The following is a 25,461-nucleotide window of genomic DNA, read 5'->3' as shown; positions in this document are numbered from 1 at the left end:
AAACTTATGAGGGGTTTTTACAACACCAATCCCCCTAAAACCAGGTACACCCAAATTTGGGATGTGAGTATAGTTTTGACCATGTTAAGAAACTGGTCTCCACCTACAACTCTGTCCCTACAGAAACTCACTATGAAGATGGTCATGCTGATGGCGTTGGTCACGGCACAAAGGGTCCAGTCGCTACAAAAACTAAGGCTGGACAACTTGACCATTTCATCAGGCAACATGATTTTCATTATACATGACTTGATTAAACAGAACGGACCAGGAACAGCAGGGCAGAGAATAGAATTCAGGGCCTACCCGACGGATGACCGCCTCTGTGTAATAAATCATTTACAACTATACATAGAAAAAACCAGGATCATCAGAGGGAAAGAAATGGCACTGTTAATCAGCCACAAAACAAAGTGACTACTCAGACCATCTCTCGATGGCTGAAACAGGTTTTAATGGAGGCAGGAGTGGACACTAATATTTTTAAATCTCACTCCACCAGGGCTGCAGCTACATCGGCAGCAAAACGTTTGGATGGACCAAATCCTTGGGACAGCAGGATGGTCAACGGAAAGGACGTTCCAACAATTTTATCATAAACCGGTCATAGAACCTGGGAAATTTGCAGATACAATTTTAAGTTCTGTAATATGATTTACCCACAAATAGGGGTTATGATTTGAATTTTAATAAATTTCGTTAAATCAAAATCTTATTGTTATCTATGATGTTAACATTATTCTCCCTACAATCAAGGCAGTAGTGAAGCATGGACTCGTTCTACGGCATGGAATCACAGGGCTTTAAAATCTTCACGAAGTCCCTCACGTGACTCCGAAGTAAAATAGTAAGATTAAACGAAAACTTACCAGTTTGAAGTTTGATCTTTATTTTATGAGGAGGAACGTTGAGGGAATACGTGCCCTCCGCTCCCACCCTTGATCATAGTCTGAACTGGTATATGTTGTCTAATCTTACTCTGTTTAGTCATTATAGTTATCTGTGATTCCACACCGCTGCTTTGAAGAATGACACGCATGCGTCCTGGCGGGGTTCTTCACGTATTCCCTCAACGTTCCTCCTCATAAAATAAAGATCAAACTTCAAACTGGTAAGTTCTCGTTTAATCTTACTATTCTCTATCATTTCTGGTCATTCAAGTTACTGAACCAGGCCGTGATGCAACCACTCAGTACATTCTCCACTGTACACCTGTAGAAATTAATAGTATTTGCCGACATACCATATTTCCTCAACCTTCTCAGGAAGTAGAGGTGTTGATGAGCTTTCTTTGTGATGGCATCAATGTGCTAGTCCCATGGCAGATCTTCAGAAACATGCATGCCCGGGAACATGAAACTGTTGACTCATCCCATCGATGAAGACAGGTCCATGACAAATGCCCCCCCTGAAGTCAAAAATCGGTTCCTTCGTCTTGCTAACATTGAGGTCAAGGTTTTTGAGATTGTCGTTCTTGTACCATACAATCAGATTTTCAATCCCTGTACTCTGACACGTTACCTGTTATACGTCCAAAAACGGTGGTATCATTGACGAATTTATAGATGGCGTGGAGTCGTGTCTGGGTGCACAGTCAGGGGTATAGAGTGAGTAGAGCAGGGAATACAGTACACAATCTTGAGGTGCCCCTATGTTGATGGTTATCAAGGAGGAAATGTTGCAGCCAATTTGTACTGATTGTGGTCTGCCGATGAGGATGTCAAGGATCCAATTACTTAGGGATGAGCAGTGACCCAGTTCCAAGTTTGGTGATAAGTTTGGAGGGGATGATGGTGTTGGAAGCCAAGCTGTGGTCGATGAACAACAGCCTGACGTACATGTTGCTGATGCCCAAGTGCTCCTATGCAGAGTGAAGAGCCAGCGAAATCACAACCTATATATTGATCTTAATGGTGGTAGGCAAATTGTAGTGGGCCCAGGTCCCGAGTGATGCAGGGATTGATATGTATCATAAACAAGCTCTCAAAGCACTTTATCACCACGGACATTAGTGATACCGGTCAGTCGTCATTGAGGCACGTCACCTTACTATTCTTGGGCTTTGGTATTACTAAAGCAGATGAGAACCTCATAATCTTAGTTATGAGAGGTTAAAGATGTCCATAAAAAATCCAGGCAGTTATTCATCACAGGTTTTAAGAATGTAGCCATAATTGCCATTGGGGCTAGAAGCTCTCCAATATAGATCATGCACAGACAGAAGGGGATAGTTTAATTCCCTCACGTTCTCCACAGACATTGTGGGCCGAAGAGTCCAATCTTGTGGTGTGCTGTTCAAAGTCCTGAAAAAAAAGAAACCCTGAGGATTAGGATAAATCATTGATAAGGAAAGGGTATGTAGAACACATGAGCAAGCTACCAAGAAACATAAAAAACATATTGTAAAAGATGCCTGTAAAATGGAAAAGAATTCCCGAGACCAATGGTGACATCTTACAGACCCAGGATAAATTATATTGGGAAATAATGTAACTGTGGTGAATTTTGATCTGTGTTTCATATCTGTTTTCATGGAAGACATAGAAAACCTCCAGAAATAGTGAAGAAATATAGGTATAGAATCAATGAACAACTCACAGAAATTAGCAAACAATATATACTGGATAAATTTAAGGGGCTTAAAAATTATAAATTCCCCAAATCTGATGCTTTGTATCCTCTGCTTTTTGAAGATGCTTGTTTTTGAGCATCTATCCCTGCTTAACCACAGTGAGATAAATGCTGGTTTCGATCTTCCAAAACTCCAGATTGAATGGCAGTTCCCATAATTTGCAAGATGGACAATGTAACATGTAACATGTGGACACAAGGAACTGCAGGTTTGGCAAATCTGTTATAATTTTTTACATATTATCTATACTATTACTAAAACTCTCATCTTGACCACTTCTGGTCTGCGTTGTATTTAAATTTGCGCAAAAACGATCCCCACAGCGCTACGATTTTTCGCCTCCTTACTCACCATTCTCCTCTGCTGCAAGTCAAATAAGTTTTTTTCCGATTGGTGAAATAGTACAAAAGTTATGAAGGTTTAAAAATCATAAAAACCGCCCCTTCCGGAACCCGCTGTCAATAACGCGGCGAGGAGAATAAAAAACTGGGGCGGAGTTTGTTGAGCAGCTCGTGGAGACTGAGCAGCTCGCGGAGAGTGAGCAGCCTGCGGAGAGTGTGCAGCGTGCGGACTGCTTCTGCGACGACCAGCACGACCAGCTGGAAGCTGCTGAGTTGAATCGGAAGCCTCTGAGTGAGGCCGGAGTGGGACCGGGATCTGCTGTGTGAGGCCGAAAGCTGAAGGTGCGGGGTGAGCAGAGTGCGAGCTGCGTCTGCTGTGACCACCACAACCCCCCCCCCCTCCCCACACCCCTTCTCCCCACCCCTCACTTTCCCACATCCCCCCTCCCCCACCCCCCCCCCTCCCCCACCCCCCCCCTCACATCCCCCCTCCCTCACATCCCCCCTCCCTCACATCCCCCCTCCCCCACACCCCCTCCCCTGAGTGGTGGAATATTGCTTTCGGGGAACGATTGCGTTGGGGGAACAGGTGAGTGGTGGAATATTACGTTGGGTAATTGGTTGCGTTGGGGGTATCAGGCCTCCCGTGTGACTGGGACCCAACAGGTCCCACTTAGTCTCGTATCTAGTAAAGTACATAAGGGCAAATTGGTTAACATATTGTGTTTAGACCTTCACAAAATTGCTTATCTGTGCCCATGATGAGGTGTTCCCCAGAAGGACATCCGTGATGTCCTCATTCTTTAGGGAATGTTGGTTCCCCTCTTCCATCCTCACTCGGCTCTCCTCAGCTCTTGTTCCGCCTCCCCCCAGTCGCAACAGGGACAGTCCCTCTAGTCCTCATCTTTCACCCCATCAGCCGTCACATACAGCACATAATCTGTTTTCTCTTCCTCCAAAGGGATCCCACCACTAGCCATATCTTCCCATCTCCACCCCTTTCCGCTTTCCGCAGAGACCATTCCCCCTGCAACTCCCTGGTTAACTCATCCCATCTCACCCAAACACTCCCCTTCCTAGGTACCTTCCCCTGCAACAACAGGAGATGCAACATCTGTCCCTGTAACATCCTTCCTCGACTCTGTGTGGACTCTTGTATATCGGCGAGACCAAGTGCAGACTCGGAGATCGTTTCGCTGAACACCTTTGTTCAGTCTACCACTGAGCTTTCTGTCGTAGGCCACATTCACTGTCAGAGTGAGTTCAAATGCAAATTGGAGGAACAGCACCTCATATTTCACTTGGGCAGCTTACACCCCAGCGGTATGAATCTTGATTTCTCTAACTTCAAGTAACCCTTGCTTTCCTTCTCTTTTCGTCTCTCCATTCTCCGATTAGTTTCACTGTCCTCTTGATTAATTTTACTGATTGTATTCCTTGTTGTCACCTCCCCCAGAGCCAACAATGAACCATTCTATTTAAGAAGGAACTGCAGATGCTGGAAAATCGAAGGTACACAAAAATGCTGGAGAAACTCAGCGGGTGCAGCAGCATCTATGGAGCGAAGGAGATAGGCAACGTTTCGGGCGCTTCTGAAGAAGGGTTTCTTCGCTCCATAGATGCTGCTGCACCCTCTGAGTTTCTCCAGCATTTTTGTGTACCTATGAACCATTCTATATTTTGTTGATCACCGTCTGCTTTGATCTGTCGTTTTCACACCTTACCCATTCATATCTCTCGTTTCCCTCTTCGTGACTCTCAGTCTGAAGAAAGGTCTCGACCCGAAATGGCACCCATTCCTTCTCTCCAGAGATGCTGCCTCTCCAGCTGAGTGACTCCAGCATTTTGTGTCTATCTTCGAGAGATACAGATGGTGACGTGGAGAGATATAGTACAATGAATGAAGGATGTGCAAAAAAGTAATGATGATGAAGGAAACAGGTCATTGTTAGCCGTGTGCTGGGTGAAAACGAGATACAGACAATGAGACAACAAGACGTCTTTGAAGCTGGTACAACCTGGGTGGGGGAGCGGTGGACAGAGAGGAAATGCATGGGTTACTTGAAGCTAGAGAAATCAATATCCATACCACTGGGTTGTAAGCTGCCCAAGCGAAATATGAGATGCTGTTCCTCCAATTTGCATTTGGCCTCACTCTGACAATGGAGGAGACCTCGGACAGAAAGGTCAGTGTGGGAATGAGAAGGGGAATTAAAGTGTTTGGCAACCGGGAGATCGGGTAGGTCCAGACGGACTGAGCGAACATGTTCAGTGAAACGATCACCCAGTCAACGTTTGGTCTCACCTGTGTATAAGAGTCCACACCTTGAGCAATGGATACAGTTGATGAGGTTGGAGGTGCACCTGAACCTCTGCCTATTCTGAAAGAACTGTTGTGGTCCCTGGACAGAGTCGAGGGAGGAGGTATAATGACAGGTGTTGCATCTTCTGCAGTTGCAGGGGAAGGTACATAGGGAGGGGGTGGTTTGGGTGGGAAGGCATGAGTTAACCAAGGAGTTATGGAGGGAACAGTTTCTGCGAAAGGCGGAAAGGGGTGGAGATGGGAAGAGGTGACGAGTGAGATGACATTAAATATAAAGTAGAGAAATGTGAGATCATTCAATTTGTTGAAATATTAGAAAGATAGACATTCTTTTTAAAAATGATGAGATATTAAAAGGTGTTGATAAGGCAGGGGTCGGAAACCTACGGCCCAAGGGCCGGATCCAGCCCGTAACCCAAAATCATCCGGCTCGCATGCGTTTAATTTTTCAATTAGTTTTCGGGACCTGGGAACTGCAGCTAGTCCCGGAGCTCGCAGGCGACCTGGTAACTGCAGCTAGTCCCAGGACTCGCAGGCGACCTGGGAACTGCAGCTAGTCCCGGAGCTCGCAGGCGACCTGGTAACTGCAGCTAGTCCCAGGAATCGCAGGCGACCTGGGAACTGCAGCTAGTCCCGGAGCTCGCAGGCGACCTGGGAACTGCAGCCAGTCCAGGGGTCACAAGGGTTCCGGGAACTGCAGAAAACTAATTGAAAAACATATGAAAACTAATGCGAAAAACAACACCAAGTATCACTAGTTAGTATGTATTATTAGTATGTATTATTACTAATTTATGTATTATTAGTATGTATTATTACTAATTTATGTATTATTAGTATGTATTATTACTAATTTATGTATTATTAGTATGTATTATTACTAATTTAGTTCGTATATTATTATTACCTCCATTTATTAACTATGGCGATAGATATGGCCCACCATCCACTCACAGACATGGGTCCTGGCCCCTATGCAGAACAAGGCTGCCAACCCCTGTCATAAGGAATAGGAGTAGAATTAGGCCATTCAGCCCATCAAGTCTACTCCGCCATTCAATCATGGCTGATCTATCTCCCTCCGAACCCCATTCTCCTGCCTTCTTCCCATAATCTCTGACACTTGTAATAATCATGAATCTGTCTATCTCTGCCTTAAAAATATCCACTGACGGCCTCCACAGATTCACCACCCTCTGATTAAAGAAATTTCTCCTCATCTCTTTCCTAAAAGAACGTCCTTTAATTCTGAGACTATGACCTCTAGTCCTAGATTCTCCCACTAGTGGAAACATTCTCCCCACATCCACACTATCAAAGCTTTTCACTATTCTGTATGTTTCAATGAGGTTCCCCCGCATTCTGCTCAGAGTGACTTGAGTCACTTTGTACACAAATCACTTGAAAGGGAATTTCCACGTAAGCAGCTGAACAGGAAACCATTTATTGGAAACAAATCTGAGTATAAGGATACAGAAGCCTCACTCTAGTTGTATAGGGCCCAGATGAGACCACGTCTAGAATACTGTGTGAAGCTTTGCCTTGTGGAAGAGAGACTGCAGGTAAGGATTACCTGGTTGATTCTTGGGATAATGGATCTGTGAGATGTGAAGAGATTAAGCCTTTACTGTCTCAAGTATAGAAGAGTAAGAACTGCCTTCATTTAAACATAGAACATTCTTACTGGGTTGCATGCAGGACTGATGTTTCTCCTGGCAAGGCAGTTTCAGACCAGGAGTCACATTCTCAAAATGAGGAAACTGATAATCAAAAGAAACGTCTTCACTTGTCAAGGTAGTGAATCTTTGCAATCTCTACTCCAGGAGACTGTAGAGGCTCACACTAAAGACAGAGATCCTTAGATCGATAGATATTAAAGGAATCTTGAATTATAGGATTAAGACAGGAAAGTGATTCCGAGGTAAAAGATCAGCCATCAGCTTGTTGAATGATGGATCAGAGACAAAGGGCTGAATAGCCTAATCCTGTTTCTATTTAATACACTCCTGTAGTGAATTACAATTAAAACACAAAGCACGTGCTATAACTCCAGGATAAGCACTCAACTGTGAAAACCAAGCCCAAAATCAAAGTATTATCTAACTAAATACACCAACTTACAATTAATGACTCCATATGCAAAAACTACTAGCTACATATTAACTAGCTCTTTAAAAGAACTAATCCTGTAGATGCAAGTATATCATTGGGGTTATCAAGTGGGCATCTCCCTTCACTGGTGATTCATTGAGTGAGGCCCACAACACCTCAGGAAGGCTCAACAGTTGGATCTGGAGTCTCCCCACCCCCACCCCCCAATTACAAAGAAATACACATACTGCATATCAAACGTTTCCTTTCTGCCCCCAACTGACACAATTTCTTCTCCACCAAGTCACCATCTGCCTTGCTCGGCTGCCTCTGACATTTGCTTTACAGCCTGACGCAAACTCTGTCCACAAATTCCTAGCTCTCCAAATAGCGACGTGGTTGATCTCGCTATGAAACGTCTACAATCCACCTCTGCAGGACGTACTCTTGCTCTCCATCCTCGCTGCTCAACTTCTGCTGCCAACTCTACATATCTAAGCCTTTTCCTTTCATAAGCCTCATCCACTAGGTTCTCCCAAGGCACCGTCAGTTCTATAAAATACACCATCCGCTGACTAACTGACCATAACACTATATGAGGCCTCAAACTAGTAGCGATTATTTCCTGCGGAACAACAAGCTTTCCTCCCATATCTACTCGCATCTCCCAATCATTGGCTCCCCATAGCTAGCCTGACTCGTACCTATCTGCAAACTTCCCTCCTCTCCCTCACGGACAAAATGAATTGTAACACTTCCAGTCTTGATGCCTACTGAATTCACCTGTACTCTCCTCCTTTCAATTGCTGCAGCGATGCACTTCAATCCCTGGTTATGCCACCATGTATACCAACCCTGAGAAAGACGTCCTACATCCTGACAAAATATGCCTCAACGTTGCCACGTCTGAGCACAAGGGACACGCCGGGTCCCCACTTACCCATTGTTTGAGGTTCTGCGGAGATGGCAGCGCATCATAAATAGCCCTGATAAGGAAACTTACATGACCCGCCTCCATACACCACAAGTCCCTCCATCCCTCCTCTTTTCTACACTTTACCCAGTTCATCCACTGTCCATGCTTAACCTGAGCTACTGCCCTAACACATCTCACTGCTTCCTCCTGACAACGTACCTGCTGTACAACCAATTTCCTCCTCTCTGTTGAACCTGCCTTACTCCACACTCGACGAATCACTGATGGTGATGAGTCAGAGTATAGAAATGATATCGACCAATTGACAAAATGGCGCCAGCACAAAAACCTGGCTATCAACACCAGCAAAACCAAGGAACTGATTGTGGACTTTGCAAGGGGTAGGATAGGGTCCCACAATCCCGCTTATATCAACGGGATGGGTCAAGAACGTCAAATTCCTGGGCATGCATATTTCCGAAGATCTTTTCTCGTCCCAGCACACTGATGCAATTATAAAGAAAGCACATCAGCGCCTCTACTTCCTGATAATATTACGGAGAGTCGGTATGTCAAAGAGGTGCACAGTAGAGAGCATACTGATTGGTTGCATCGTGGCTTGGTTCGGCAACTTAAGCGTCCAGGAGCGGAAAGAATACAGAAAGTTATGATCACTGCCCAGTCCATCATCGGCTCTGACCACCCCACCATCGAAGGGATCTATCGCAGTCGCTGCCTTAAAAAGGCTGCCAACATCATCAAGGATCCACACCATCCTGGCCACACACTCATCTCTCCGCTGCCATCAGGTAGAAGGTACAGGAGCCTGAAATCTGGTACATCCAGGTTCAGGAACAGCTTCTTCCCCACAGCCATCAGGCTATTAAACTCGCCATCAAACAAACTCTGAACTATAACAGCCTATTGCACTTTATCTGTTTATTTATGTGTGCATATATATGGTCTATGCTATATTGACACACTGAACTTTTCTGTATTTATGCTTACAATACTCTGTTGTGCTGCAGCAAGCAAGATTTTCATTGTCCTATCTGGGACACATGACAATAAACTCTCTTGACTTGACTTGAGTGAGGGCCTCATTTATGATATGAGAAGGGAACCCCCGTTCCCTAAAGAATGAGGATATCTTGGATGTCATAGTATGGAACACCTCATTCTGGGCACAGATGCGGCATAGACGGAGGAATTGGGAGTAGGATAGAGTCTTTGCTGGAAGCAGGGTGGGAAGAAGTGTAGTTGAGATAGTCAATGGGTTTGTAATAGGCATCAGTCAGTGGTCTATTACCTATGATGGAGACGGTGAGATCAAGAAACGGGAGGGAGGTGTCGGAGATGGTCCAAGTAAATTTGAGTGCAGGATGAAAATCAGAGCTATTGAAGATAGCTGGAGGGAAGGAAAGGGTGACGTTTCGGGTTGAGACCCTTGTTCAGACTGAAGTTAGTGATATTGTTCCACATTGACAAATTAAAGAGCCGTAGTTGAATGAGGGGAGAAAATCTGGCTCATTCTTCCCCCAACCTAACCCAATTGGACTTACAACCTCCAAGAAGTACCATGCTGAAATCATAACCAGCATGGTTAGCAGGCAACAAAGCTTTTCACTGTACCTCGGTACAAGTGACAATAAACTAAACTAGTGTAATTATATTCAATTTTAAAATAGATAGATTTGTTGCTGGTGCAAAAGGAATTAGTTCTAATGAATAGTGTTGTATTACTTGCTTAAATATGAAACCTGACAAGCCAACTTATGAAAGGCGCAAACAGGGAGAACTGAAACTCACCTTAAAGGAATTTGACGGCAGGCCAAAGCACGCTAGTGCGCAAGCGCCAGGAGTAGGCCCGTGATTGGTCGCGCAGGGCGGAAGGCGGGACCAGCCGCGGGTGAGTGTCGTGGGGGCTGTCCAATCAGCAAGGTGGCGGCTGGGATTGGGGCCGAGCTGATTGGTGTGCACCGGCGCGTGCGCGGAGGGCGGTGCCGTGGGTCGGACCGCGTGAGTGGAGGGAGCGAGCGGACGGGCAGGGAGTCGGCGCGAAGGCGGCGGGCGGTAAGGACAGGGCGCGGCCGCCGCTCCGGCCCCGGCACCGAGGGCCTGGGGAAACAGCCGTCGGGTGGTGGGCGCGGGCGGGCGGGCGGGCGCGGTTGGGCGGTCGGGCTCGGTTCCCCTCCCTTGCCTTCACCGTTAACGGAGGGCGACCCTCTCCCTCCCTCCCTCCCTCTCCCGGGGGTTGAACGCCGAAGAAGTGCTGAGGGACACAAATTGATTTCTTTCGGCGCATTGCGGCCTGTGCGTCAGGCTGTGGGCCCAGCGTAGCCCGGGCCTGGTTCCTCTCATCCTCGCCGCCCGTCCCCAGCGTCGGCCCGATGACTTGCCTGCTGCGTATTAACGCAACGCCTTTCGAGCAGAGGCCCCGCCGCCATGTTAGGCTCCAAGTGCGTGTGGCAGCGTGTCGTGGCTGGTGGCGGGGCCGGGGGGAGGGGGGGTACCTGTGGAATCTGCCCGCCCTTGCTGCTCCAGCACTGGTTCACCCGCACACGTGAGATGGGCCACACCACTGCTCACCGTGATGGTTTTCCTGCCGCCATTGCTTTGTGACGGACCACAGCCTTTGGAAATTCCGCGGCTGAGGCCAGTCGGCTAGGCCCGTGTTGGCTACAGCAGAGTTTTATTCACACACAAGCTAAAGTGTAAAAGTGAAATTAATAGAGAGATTCAGAGCGTTAAGTGATATGATCAGACGTTTCTTAAAATTAATTTTTTTAACCTGAAATTTTACTTAACCTGGCTTTGGCGGGAAAGTGACTGGGGCTTGCAATATCCCACGTGGAGAGTGTCACGACTACGGTTTCTGGTAGATTTAAAATTTAAACCTATACCTAGCAGGGGTCTGGTGGAACCCTCGTTTATAATTGTAACTATTGACTTGTGAATTGTAATGTGGTTTCAAATGATGAGCAGGTTTCTCGTCAGCCTGAAGACAACTGCCAATTTCATTGTAGTCTTATTTTTCGTTTCACTTTTATTTGTGAAAAATGTCATTTATGTGCTGGAATAAGAGGTGGGGTTAATATAATCCATGCGTGTTATGATGCTGGGAGGCTGTCAGTGATGTATAAAATCGCCCTGATTTGAAATAATATCCAAAAAATAAATTTTGGTCTACTGTGCCACCGTCAAGTTGCTCTTTCTCCCTGTTTTTTTTCTTTTCTGTCTTGATGATCACTGGTGCTATTAATAATTGAGCCCTTTTCAGTGATTCAGAAAATAATCTTTGAGATGTAATTTAAAAATTCTTGGAGATAATTCTCCATCCCAACAATACATTCCACATATAGGAAATGCTCTAATTTGGCTTCACTAGGAAATTATTTTTGGACACTTGTACATGTGTTTATGTCTATTTTTCCCCTAAGGTGACGTACTTTGGATTGTATGCGGTGATTCGGCTAACACGGACACACAAGCACCCTTTCCTCTCTAGTTTCTTTAATATAATATAGAAAAGCACTTTTCTCCAACGTTTATATTTTATTTTAAATCATCTATTCTGCATCCAAGAATTGGATATTTAATAGGTATCCAAATTTTATCTTTGGGTTTGCTTGCATTTTACATTTAGCCTACAGTATTGAGTTTCTTGGTTTGAATTTTGTTATCCTCTGCTTTGCTTCCTGTGTTGTCCTATCATGTTTCTTTCCTCTGCTTTGCTTTCTGTCTTGGCCCGCCGGGTTTCATTTATTTCAGTGTAGCATTGAAACACGCTGCCACCTTGTAAATCTCTAATTGAATGCAAGTTGGTTTGCTTGAACTGTTTTATCCGTTAAACAGAACCAAGGCATAATTGAAACATGTTGTGATCTTCATAGCTAACTAGTTAATGTTGATATATATTAACATCTGTGCAAGCATTTTTGCAGTCAGGGTGTATTTGCCTTATAATTTGCTTGACATTTTTCATTTACACCCAGGTTTTCTTGCAACTTTAGCTCTGGCCATTATAGTTGGGACTATCAACCCTTGGGTTATCTTAGCTTTGAAATATATTTTTTGAGACAAGAATACACAACATAATATCACACAAATAATATGAAAGTTATTAATATCTGTTTGAAAGTCTCGAAAGTAAAAATGAACAAGTCTTATTTTCAAAAGCCTGAATTACATGGCTGGAATTAAGCTTCAGGCATTAAATTCTAAATCTTTAGTTTTACATTTGCAGTTTAGCAGATAAAAAAACAACAACTGGTGTAACTTGTAGTATTCAAGATTAGAGAAATCAAAAGTTGGTAGAAGAGATCTGGTAGAATTGAGTAGAAGACACAATTAAAGAATGTATGAAACTGAATAAACCATATCCTTCAATGTATCTTGACTTTTTGTCAGCGTGATATCAGAATTAAACGCTAGATAGTGTTATAAGGGTTAAAGATAAAGAATAGTGATGTTTCGTAACAGGAGTACTGTGCTAATTGCAATAATAAAGCTTATGACCACAATTTAATTTTTCCGTGTCTCCATATATTTTCCCTTGTCTTTTTACAGTGTTGGTTGCAAGCAGATCTGCTTCTTCTGACCACAATATGGCCATCTCAATCATTTTTAGATTTTGAGTACTGGATTTAAATTTTGAACAAAATGTTAGTTAACCCGAGTCCACAAAACTGTTCCACCTCCCCTTTAAGATTTTTTAATGAGATTGCCTTCATACATATCTGAAGTGCAGAATTTGTTACGATATATTCGCTCAGAAATTTCTACGTACTTCCGTTTTAAAAGATTGGCCCTTTGAAGTCCTGTCACATCTTTTCACATTGACAAAAACATCTCAAATTCTATCCTTAGGACCTTTAATTCAACAAGTTCACCCTTCATTGTTCTAAACTCCCAACAAATACTATCCAACCCTTTTGGCTTCTCGTGATAGAACTGTCCTTTCGTCCCAGGGAATTTCCTTTGGACTGCTTCCAATATCATCCTTTCCCGGGTGAGGGCCAAAATCAGTGTCTAATACTTATGCTGTAGCCTTGCCAACACCTGTACTATTGGAACAAAACTTCCCAATTTCTAAAGTCCAACTTATTTGCAGTAAACTCAGTGTGCCATTTGCTAACTTAATTGATGCATTTTTCTCCTACGTTTTGGTCTATCTTGATTCTGTGTCATCCTATTATTTTCAGTGTGTTCAGTCATTGCAGATACCAATATTTCTCCACAAAATCCATGGCTAACATGCCCTATTTTCTTTATTCAATGGCCACTAACCTCAAACTCATCGGAACAGTTTTGAAAGCTAGAATTTGAGGATAACTAATGTTTGCTATCTGTGTGTGTCTTTTTCAAAACTCTAGGCTAAGCTCAATAGTAATTTTCACCTTTCAGTTTCTTCTTATTTTCTAGTGTTTTTTAAATAATTTGTTCATAACATAAAATAATGATGGGGGAAGCTGAATAACTGCTGCAGGTGGATGCTTGAACTCCTAGAAAACATTCCTTATTTTATGTAACATGAAGCAATGTCCTCTGCACATGCAGAGCCAATTGCAAGCTGAAAGATTTTTATTTACTTTCATTCTCACATTCCATAAAAGCACATTTAGTTTCATTTTTGGGTAATGATTTATGAATTTTCGAAGACTTAACTTCGAGAGCCTCACCGGCTGTAACGTGGGTTGCCTATATTAATTTGTGCATCTGTATGGGACGCAGCCCCCACACTGCGCATTTCAACACTAGCCCTTGCATTTTCTTCAGCCGAATATTGTGCCCCTGTTTGGTCCAGGTCATCCCACACACACCATGTGGACACCCAATTGAACTCAACAATGAGGATCATCACAGGAACAATCCGCTCAACACCACTCCCCTGGCTCCCTGTCCTATCCAACATAGCCCCTCCACACATCCGGCGAGTAGTCCTCACTCAAAGGATGCTCCAAAAGACCAAAAACTCCCCTCACCTGCCAATTCACATGGACATCTTCAACCCAACCACTGCTCGACTTCCATCTAGACGACCAATTTGGAAGAACCCACCACCAGCTGATTTCACCATCCAATCAGCTTGGAAAAAGGAATGGGAGTCCAAGGACGTCCCAAATAAACATCTGGTGTCAGACCCCACCTGGCACCAATCTCCCAAGGCAGCAGTGGACGACGCTGAATAGATTCAGGACTGGGCATGGCCCCTGCTTGGCCAGCCTTCACAAATGGGGCAGCTAGCCCAACCCCACGGTGTGCTTGTGGAGAGCAGCAAACAATGCAACACATCATTGAAGCATGCCCTCAACAAAGACTCAAAGGAGGACTTGTCACCCTTCATACAGCAGATCAAGAGGCAACTGCTTGGCTAAAGGACTTTGCATTCGCTAAATAAATAAAATATGGGACCAACACTTCCCTTGAGTCTTTTATAAGTGCTTGCAGTCTTACCAGTTTACTTGGTCTACTGTGCTTTTCTCTAATTTCCTTGTCTCAATGTTTACAATCCCTGGGCCTACATTAATTATGACAACTGGATAAACCATTTAATTATTCTCCAATGGACCACGTTTCCTGTTGGAAGTTGCCCTAAAATTATATTCTTTTGCTCTTTGTGCTTTTCTAAATTCTTCTTGGCTGTCCACTGTCTTTGAATGGACCTTCCATGTTGCATCCAACTCAAATCTTTATCACTTTCTTGTCAATTTAAAACCAAGTTTTGGATATCTTATTTCTGTACTATAGCCAATTTAAGTTATCAATCTCATTATTATTTCCTATATCCCATTATTTTGTATGCACGTAACCTCCGAGAAGATTCCTGATGCCCTCTACGCTGTACTTTTTAGATAGTGCATTAACCTGCAAAGTAGTGCATCTTTGCAATAGATTGCACCTGGAATATAGCCTATGATTTAACTACCTGTGTCTTTTGCCCTTTGTAACTACCAAGCCAAGATTATTTCTCTCCACTGATGTCAATCTTACTAACACCCCCCCCCCCCCCCCCCCCCCCCCCCCCCCAAATCCTTTTACCTGTCCCTCAGTGTCTAACACCATGAACACTCAGCATCCAGTTTTAGTCCATCTGCAGCAATGTTTATGTAATGGCACTTAAATCACACTCATTTCCATTTGTCATTTATTTAACTACATTGTGAAGCAGGTAGAGTACCATAATGTTAGCATTTTCCTGTACTTGGACTCCAATTGTTGTTTGCCCTTATTAATTTCACTTACTGCTCTTTGACCTCCACTTCCTGCTTTGTTTTTTTTAAACTTTCTGTTTGGACAGTACCATTGTGGCCATTTTGGGAAAAATCTGGCTTGGAATGCAAATCTTCAGAATATGGCTATGATTGTAGCTTGTATTTAACAAAACTGCAACATCACAGGTGGAACCATGTCAAGGGACAAGAAAGACACTAGCTCTTTATGATTCATAAGTAGTCCAACGGCAGTGTGGATATCTGAATTCAAGATGCTGCAAAAGGGTATAATCTGTAATTGGTGCTAGATTAGCAATCTTCCAGACTGTTGGATCAGCACCTTTTTTTCCAGCTAATTTCAAGAAGTGCAGATAACATCACCCACTGAGGCAGGTGCCAAACATTTACATTTTCAAATAGTTGGAGGTTCACTGTATTTGTGCTATCTTGGATCTGTTGACTCCTGCATACACACATTTATAAATAGTTCAAGAGGTAAAGGTCGAACATGAGCAGTACCATTTTTGGACTGGATGCTTTGTGTAGCTATGTGTCATGTTTGAATTTCCTTAATTGTTCTCCAAGCTATCATCCTAATGGGGGGGAAAAAACTGACTGAAGTGAACTTTTTTTGAATTCCTCTTTATCTATGTTTTGGGGATGGTATTTGAGTTTTAAATAAGATTGAAATATACACTTGGCCTTGATGTGGAATAAAATGCCAAATAGAAATACACTGCAGACTATCTTAAGACAACTTGCTGTCATTTGAAGTTGTGATTGTGTATAGTTTCAATCATTTAACGTCAAGCAATATAAATGTCATAATATTTCTTAATAGATTTCATCATGAGCAGCAACGAGTGCTTTAAATGTGGACGAATTGGGCATTGGGCTCGCGAGTGTCCAAGTAGTGCAGGTGTGCGTGGTCGACCTCGTGGCCGGGGAAGAGGAAGCTTCACTGCTGCAAGAGGTAAGCTGGGAACAAGGGATTGAGAAAAAGCTTGAGTATTGTGGGAAGTAATCAGTGGTATCCTGATTCTTAAAAACAAATTTTGTTTATAGCAGTTTTAAAAAACTGGCCTGTAACTGGGTGGTATTTGATTCATTTTTAATTTTGGTGAAAATCTTGAGTTGAGACAGGCTATTATAAATGTATATTTGAATTGATAACTTTAGCTGCCATGTCCTAAGTAGAACACCATGTGGTATTCTACCGATGTCTTGTACCTTTAGAATGGCAGGGTTGTCATTAATTGCAGGATGTTGCAAATATAAAATTGGTATTCTGCTGCAGTAACTGGGAGGTTGAGACCACACCAGAGTACTGGGTACAATTTTAATTTCCTTAACGGAGGTATTTCAAGCATGTGGCTAACTTGCATTAGATTTCCATCACTTATGGAATATTTTATCCCGAGAAAAGTGAAACTGGCCTATAATTCTCAGGTCGATACCAAGATGTTAATCTTAGAGTTGGTTGTCGAGCTAGGAGCATAGCTTAATCCAAAATTTTAGTATGTATAAAATTGGCTGTCTATTTGGGCATCATTTTAAATCTTTAGCAGAAAATAACTGTTCCGGTCACATTTAAAAATTCAACGATTTATGGCGAGCATGTATAAACCCTTCTAGATACAGTAAAATTCCAAAAATCTGTCACACTCTGGACGTTGGTGGCCTGTCAGATTTTCCCAACTATTAATACTTTCCTACTTTTAGTGCACTTTTTTAGAAGATCCACAGATTGTACATTTTAAGTATTTCCTTGCCATTTAAACTGCCTGATCCATTTGAGAGCAGACAATACCGATTTTCGCGATGCAAAAATTAGGGCTTTATTCCTTGATTGAAGTGTAAATGACTAGAGGTGTATAAAATCATGAAGGGAATAACTAGGGTGAGTGCAGTTCTTTTGAAGGGTTGGGGAATTAAACTTGACGGCATGGGTTTAAGGTATCAGTGGAAATATTTGATAGGAATCTGTAGGTACAATAACATTTAAAATACATTTGTTAAGGTCGGATAGGAAAGGTTTTGGAGGTATATGGATCAGGCTCAGGCTAATGGGAATATCTTGGATGGGTGTTCTTAGTCAGCTTGGACAAGATGGGCTACAGGGCCTGTTAGTGTGATCTGACTAAAATTCTGTGTCAAGTTATTTCAGATATTTTTGGATTGAAAACAATATACTGGAGAAAATCACATGTAGACAAGAAAAGGGTAAATGTTTTGTGTCAGAGGCCATTGTGTTCTGATGAATTGATATCTGCCTGAATGGCTGAGTACTTCCAGCATTTTCTTTGTTGAACTTTTGCATATTCTATGATAGTAGAGCATATTAAATTGAGCCGTTTTTTTCAAAATTTACTACAGATATGTGGCATTGTGCAGAGCTGTTACTGAGCTGAAATATTTTAAACCATTTACAGATATCTGCTACCGTTGTGGTGAATCGGGCCACCTTGCAAAGGATTGTGAACTCCAGGAAGATGGTAAATATTTTTTTTTCTCTATGGTATGTGGTAAAGTAACTTCTTACCAATAATTTATGCTCTGTCGAATTTCAGCCTGCTACAACTGTGGTAAGGGTGGCCATATTGCCAAAGACTGCAAGGAGCCAAAGAAGGAGAGAGAACAATGCTGCTACAACTGTGGCAGACCTGGACATCTGGCCCGTGATTGTGATCATGCTGATGAGCAGAAATGTTATTCATGTGGAGAATTTGGGCATATTCAGAAGGACTGCACTAAAGTCAAGTGCTATAGGTATGGAGCAGAGGACCCATCTTTTTTGTGAATGTGCTTTATATTCAATTGTTAATTTCTGTTTAGTCATAGATGACCTATTCTGAAAATTAGCAATATTTGATCCAATGTTGAAAGATTTTTTTTTTTTGCAAAGTAACACGTGAAACACGCTCATGGCACTGCATTTAATCATTGAGTACTGTTTATGCTTTTTTCATTTAACCCATATCACAATGCAACTGTTTATTTTCTGTCCTCGTGGCTGACTACATGAACATTTTTGCAATGTAAATGTAGTAAAGTGTTCCGAAGAGTAATCAAGGGTTGTAACCAATTGCATGTTTAGTCAGCCCTGATTCTAGAATAGCATCTGGGCATGTCAGCAATTCAAATGCACTGGGTAACATTTTTGTAATATGGGCAAAACAGGACTTTGTTGGGGTGGGACCAGGGTTAGTTTGTCTCCTGCCTCTAATATCAATATGAACACTCCTACTAGGCTAAAATCTCTTGTGTGCCTTTCTGTGTTTAGCACATTTGGCTTTTCCATTATGTGTGCCTCAACAATGGGGCTGATCCAAAAATCAAGGCAATGCTGCTGAACTAACATCTACACAAGTGCACTTAAGGTAAGGGGCTATTATTGGGAAGTAATTGGAACCAAGAGTGGTGGCCAGTGTCCATCTCTGCTGTTCTCCACTAGAAAACCCTACCCCTTGACCTTGGATTGCTGAGACTAGTGCAGTTGCTTACAATGCTATCCTAATTGAATGGACCAAATATTATCATGGGAACTTCCCAGTGTAGCTCAGCCACTTGTAACTTGCCAGCACAAATTGACTACTTTAAAAAAAATGTTGTTAACAGGTGAGAATAAATTATTAAAAACCAAGAACTTTTTGTTAGGTTTCCTGCTAGAACTTTGGTTCCAGCCTCAAATAATGTAGGAAATTTAAACTGTTTAGTTGTTGGGTATGCAGCAGCTTGCTCCGTTGCTCAAGCCATCTGATGAGTCAAATAAAATGACAAGTACTGCATGCATTTATGTTTGAAAATTATTGGGTATTATTTGCAATGCCAGTACATGGCCACTTGTAATGCAATAATGAAAATGGATAAGTAACTGAAATATCTGCTGAACTTTAAATTTAATCATATCAAATATTTGAAATTTGTGATTTAATAACTATTGTTAGCCTGTGAACTTTAAATGTTGCATTTTGTATCGAGCTTGGAAAGAAATGGAAATAATCAACCTGGCTCAGCTCTTGTCATGAGTTACTCAGCTAAATTTTAGGTGTTTCATGTAACCAATATTAAAAATCTTACATCAACAAAACGTAACTTCCTGTTGTCAACTTTTTATCTAGTGTTTGTCATTTTTCCACATCTTTCGGTATCAAAACTTGTAATGTATTATATTAAAAGCTGTCGCTTGATATTTATACATCCATGACAATACCAGTGCTGTCCCACGCCTTGGTTGTCTCCCAACTCTGGTCTTGCACTATGCTAACCCGTACGCTCGGGTCGTGCACTATGCTAACCCGTACGACCGGGTCTTGCACTATGCAAACCCGTACGCTCATGTCTTGCGCTGTGTAAACCCGTACGCTCGTGTCTTGCGCTGTGCAAACCTGTACGCCGGAAATTATTTTCTGCTTTCCAAATTAAGTATCTTCAAGGATTGAATGTGGAGTGAGGTCTGTATCACACCTGCAATCCTTGAAGATTTTCAATTTGGTGTTGGCTCGTGTGGAAAGAGGGACGGTTGGGTGGCTGGGGATTATGAGGGTGTCGTTTGATGTTATTTTGTTAGCATTAAAATAATTTTGTGACTTGAAAATGGGTTAAACATGAAAGTTACAATTTATTGCTAAAATAATTGTGCATTCATTAAATGGTGCAATGTCTAAGAAGTCTTGAAGAACATTGGCACCAGATATGTGCAAGGAGGGCTTGAATGTTTCAGTTGGGACAGTCGTTTTTACTGATTATTCTCTGTTACTGGTTTAGTTTTCATTAGGAATGCTGTATATAGTTTTCAAAATGTTCCTGTAGGTTATTGTTCAATTAGATTTGTACGTAGATTTTGCTGATCAGTGGCATCCTGGTTAACAACAGTATATTCTAGCACGGTAATGTGACTTTGCACATTGTGCACCTTCATAGAGAAGTCAGTTGTGCATCTCTCAAAGTGAATTCAACCAGAAATACTTATTGCAAAACAATAAATTCAAATAAACTATACTGGGTCAAAAGTGAGAGATTCAAGCCCTTAATATGAGATCTCTTGATAGTGAATTCCTTATAGCGGCATGGCTTAATGGAGAGAAGGTGCAGGGTGGAAGATGCCCTTCTGATTATAAAGAATTATCCACATATGGAGTTTGCTGTAGGTTCCAGGTAAATGATCTATTGATGTTTTTCTTCCGTATCCATCAAAAAGTCTGCATACTTCCTGCTACTGAACCAATTCCATTCTCCCAATTCTGTTCAATAAATGCATCTAGCCTTTCCCATTTGTAGTAGTTATTGTAACCAGCAGCGTATGTTTCATCCATAACGTCTGCCTTTTTCTTCTTGATCTGCCTTTTATTGCTGTTTTCTTCAACTCTATATCAGATCCTCTGATATTTTATTTTTAATTATCTTTAATCTGTTCTCTGCCAGTTAAAAATCATAATGGTTTTTTGAACACTTCCCTGAAGCTCATGTGGAGTACCTTCATGCAACAAAAATCTTTTAAGCTTTCAGTTCTTATACCATATAACACATAAACTGACCCTTTGGTATTGAAATACAGGAAGCTTTTGGGTTCTTTCAGACTCTGCAACCTCCCTTGTAGCTTTATCAAACATTCCAAAGTGTGCAGTTTTTTATAAATTGTTTAGCACAGCTTAATTTTGTTTCAATCTGAACGTTTTTAAACCTTTTAGATTCTTCAAAGGTGCATGCATGATCATTTTTTTGCACAGTGTAAATTTTATGTTCTTTAATCTTGCCATCAAAATGTCATCAATCACATATCTGCTTGGTGGTTCGTATCATGCCTTGTTTTATTGGGATTTACATTTTAATATCAATTGAATACTTCTGCAGATGTTACAAATTAATCCAAAAATCATGCATTGCATATAAATGAAAGCTCTTGTTGATTGATAATTTAATGCCCTACATTTCCATTAGTTTGAACTGATGATTATGGGTTAGGTGCTGGCTGCTTTGTTATGTCATTGAGAAGGCGGGGCACATTCAATTTGTTATATTGTTCCGGCAGTGTTTTTAGGGTGGGGAGGGTTTGAAAAAATTTAAGTAACTACCTCACATTTGTCATTGGCCTGCTTATCCTGGAAACGTGCTCATTTCTGGTAGGTGGAATTTGTGTTCATTATCACTGGACACTATTTTCAAGCAGAGTGACAATTTTGTACAAGCATCTTTTTACAAGTACGTGTGAAATCCCTGAGTGTGCAACATGATGGACAAATGAACTAAAACTGCAACGTTATTGCGGTGAAACAATCCGGGTGTCTGCATTTATGTTTAGAACCAGTTGGCTCGATAGAGCATGTCCACATAACTATCAATTCTCTGGGTCACCAGCGCCACATTTTATTAAAGAAAACCCGATCTTTTGCAAGGATTCACTCGCATACTTATTGTACAGAATATTGCCTCAAGAAGGAAGGAGTGGAGATGTGACTTCATACTAGTTTGGTGTTGGAATGGCTCATTGTTTCAATTTCTGCAGTTGTGGTAAAGCTGATCTCCAGTTAACGCTGTATGTAATATGCATATAGCATGTGTACCGATGAACTGCAAGCTGAGGGTTTGGATGGTGTTTTCACACTGAAATTGAGTTTCATTATTGTGTAGTAATAAACCTAATGAGTATTTAAAACTTAATGTGAAATTGTCTTGTTTAACTTGCAGGTGTGGTGAAACTGGTCATGTCGCTATCAATTGCAGCAAGGCCAGTGAAGTAAACTGCTACCGTTGTGGTGAAGCTGGACATCTTGCACGGGAATGCACGATTGAGGCTACAGCTTAAACCTTGCATTGTCGCCCCCTCCTTTTCTGATTGATGGTTGTATTATTTCCTCTGAATCCTCTTCACTGGCCAATGGTTGGCAGATAGAGGCTAGTCCCAGGCCAGTGAGCTTTACTCAAAAAAATGTGAAAGGAAAGGGGTTGAAAAATGCATTCTGCATTTAACTACAAATGTTTATGTTTAGTTTGGTAGAGGTGTTATGTATAATGCTTTGTAAAAGAACCCCCTTTCCATGCCACTGGTGTATAGGGATTAATGAGTGGGAAGAGATGAGTCAGATCAGAGGCCCTTTTTGGGTTCTGGAAGTGATTCCGTGAGGAAATCAAACCTGGAAGTTGCATTGAAACTTCCGCATGTGATTTCTTGAAATGTTGGCTTTGAATTGTTTGACTTTGGGAGCAGTTCATCAGACAAACCAACATCTGTATCGGGGCCCTACGTACAGTAAACAAAGTGGGAGTAAACAAAACTAAACGAGCAAACCTGTCCATGGTTGGGAAAAGTACAGGTTTAAAGCATAGGAGTAACCAGCTTACAGTAGCTGAAATCGAAGTTGGTATTTGAGATACAGATGTGCAAGCAGAGGTTTAAAATTTTGAATGTAGTTTAGCATCTATTATACCCATTATGAAATTACAACCGAAACACATAGCAAATAGGATTGGATCTACACAGCAGTTGAATGAATGTGTTTACACAGAAATCAAGATGTTATTTTTGTATAATACAATTAGACTACTGTAGATAATCATTTGCTTGAAATCGGGTTTTTTTAAGACAAGGTAAAAGCAACTGAAGTCTTAGAACTATAGAAATGTAATTTTAAATTTAAACTATCAATAAAGCTGGAGGAGGAAGGGGAAAGCTTGTCTGAGTGATCTTTCTAAGATTCATTAGTTTACATAAACTAATTTGATCACTGGTACAATTATTCTGAAGATTTGATAGAGGAAAACAATGCAAATGCAACGCATCTGGAAGTGGCATGTGTATACACAGTACATTAGTGGAGAGGTTGAAAATATTAACGGACATTGAATTTTTGTTTAGACCCAGACTTTTTTTAGATCTAAAGAGTACTCTAGATATAGAGTTCTGGTTGGAGTTGGTGACCTTATTTCTTGGCAACAGGTTTGTCTTTTGTCAAGTACCAACGTATTTAATGCCCTCTAAAGAAATTGGGAGATTTAGAAACAAGATAACGCATATTGTTTTGACCAGAGGTGATAGTTTTCCTTCCCAGATGACCTTTTGACAATGAGTTGCAATATTAATCAATTTATAATTGAAAAAATCTATTTGGGATTTCAAAGTCAGCTAATCCAAGAAGGAAACCAGTATCATCTGTACTGGCCATGTCTCCATCCCAGAATGGAAATTTGTAAATGTAATCCTGTAATTCAGCTATATTTCCAAACTAATTTGTGATTGCCCATTATCATTTATTGTAATAGTTGCTGCTGTTCTTGGATTAGCTGACAATGTTGTGGGTTTTTTAAAGATTATTTCCAGATCATCAAAAATTACATGGGGAATTGAGTTGATAGAAGAAAAGTATGTGCTTAAGTTGGTTGAGCATTTAAGTTGACAGATCTGGCAGGGAGCATTTTTTGAGTACTTTCGACAGCTGGGTTCAACTGGTATCACTTGAGTTGTAGTTCTGCAAAGCTGTCAGTCATCTGTTTTATTTATGATTCAAGCAAAAGGCAGATTGTTTTGAAAGTAGTGGCGTGCTTTTAGGGTGCTATATCTTGCATTGTGGGGTCTTTATATACAAAATTGCCATAATCGCTGTAAATAGTCTTTAAGAACATACTGACCATTTAAAGACCAGCTTATGCCATGGTCGAAAAGCTTGTGTTTGGCCAGCTGTTTTTTGAAATGAATGTAGACTGGAAATAGACCGCAAATGAGCAGCTTTGAGCATTAGTAACTGAGCTCAAGTCATTTGATCTCTGGAATACATGTACAACTAATGGCTGCAGTACAAGTGGGTGAAATCTAAGTACCACTGGTATGGCAGTTTGTAGTACTAAATCTACTTGCCTAGTGGCCTGTTCTTTCAAAATTGGTGTGCGGATAAAACACTGGGATTATTTATTTTGATATTGTTTCTTCAGAACCTTCTGTTCTTGTATGGATGGCCTTTATTTGGAGCATAGTTGTTGCAGTTCCTCCTCTGGTCTGGACCCTGCTTAGGAAGCACTGCTGAAGTGATTGGTTGTGGTGCTTGGTTGACATTTGAGTTAGCAGTTTAAATAAAGCAAGTCACTTGAATACCTAGCTACTTCAGCCCAAAGCAATGGTATCATTTTGACTTGTAATTAAATATCTTGTTCACTGTTTGAGAGCCGAGTTCTTGGCCAATTTTAGTAATTGTTCAGAATAAAATGTACAGGCACAATTGTATTAATTGGTTGATTCTGAACATTTCATTAGGAACTGGCATAGCGAATTAACTCATTGGAACGATTTGAAAATGGCATCATTCATAGTGCCCTTATTTCCCATACATGTAGAAGTTTAACGGAAAGGGTTTGTTGCATTTGTATTGCTTTCTGTAGCAGAGACTTGACATGAGTCTTCAATCATTTCTCTGCTTGAATGACATTGAATATTTTCATTGCATACGGACAAGTTCTAGGACTAGTTCATTCAATTTTCCATTCTGTGCTCTTGTTAGCTTCCCTTAACATAGTTGACAAAACAGTAACATTAAAAGGATTTATCACTGCAAGACATGTAGTCTGGTTTGTCAATTTGCAACAAAAAAAAAGTATTTTATAACCTTTATCAATGATTCACTTCAATCCATGCTTGTTCCTACAATTTTGGTAAACATATTTGCTTATGATTTGAGGTCATTGTTCGAATGGTACCAGTAAATAAAGCTGTTTGTGACTGATGGAAAGATACAGCATGAAAACAGGCCATTGGGCCCACACTCAACATCGTCACCTGTTTCCACCAATTCTCTGTAATTTCACTTTCTCATCCTACACACTTGGGGAAATTCAATGGCCAGTTAACCTACAAACCTGCACGTCTGGGATGTGGTAGATACCAGAGTGCCTGGAGGAAATCCACCTGGACACAGGGAGAATGTAAAATCCACACAGCACCCCAGGTCAGGATCAAA

At 41.5% G+C, this 25,461-nt stretch overlaps 1 protein-coding gene across 1 annotated transcript; it reads left to right on the top strand.

The window, feature by feature from the left end:
- Positions 1 to 10,290: 10,290 nt before the first annotated feature.
- Positions 10,291 to 25,059, top strand: LOC116983448 (CCHC-type zinc finger nucleic acid binding protein). Its single transcript, XM_033037226.1, has 5 exons — positions 10,291 to 10,376; positions 16,359 to 16,490; positions 17,950 to 18,012; positions 18,088 to 18,286; positions 22,205 to 25,059. The coding sequence occupies exons 2-5, from the start codon at positions 16,367 to 16,369 to the stop codon at positions 22,320 to 22,322; spliced, it is 504 nt and encodes a 167-aa protein (XP_032893117.1). The 5' UTR covers positions 10,291 to 10,376; positions 16,359 to 16,366; the 3' UTR covers positions 22,323 to 25,059.
- The last annotated feature ends 402 nt before the right edge of the window (positions 25,060 to 25,461 follow it).

This window comes from Amblyraja radiata, chromosome 18 (genome assembly GCF_010909765.2).
Source record: "Amblyraja radiata isolate CabotCenter1 chromosome 18, sAmbRad1.1.pri, whole genome shotgun sequence".
Lineage (NCBI taxonomy): Eukaryota > Metazoa > Chordata > Chondrichthyes > Rajiformes > Rajidae > Amblyraja > Amblyraja radiata.
This window is presented reverse-complemented; position numbering and strand designations above follow the sequence as displayed.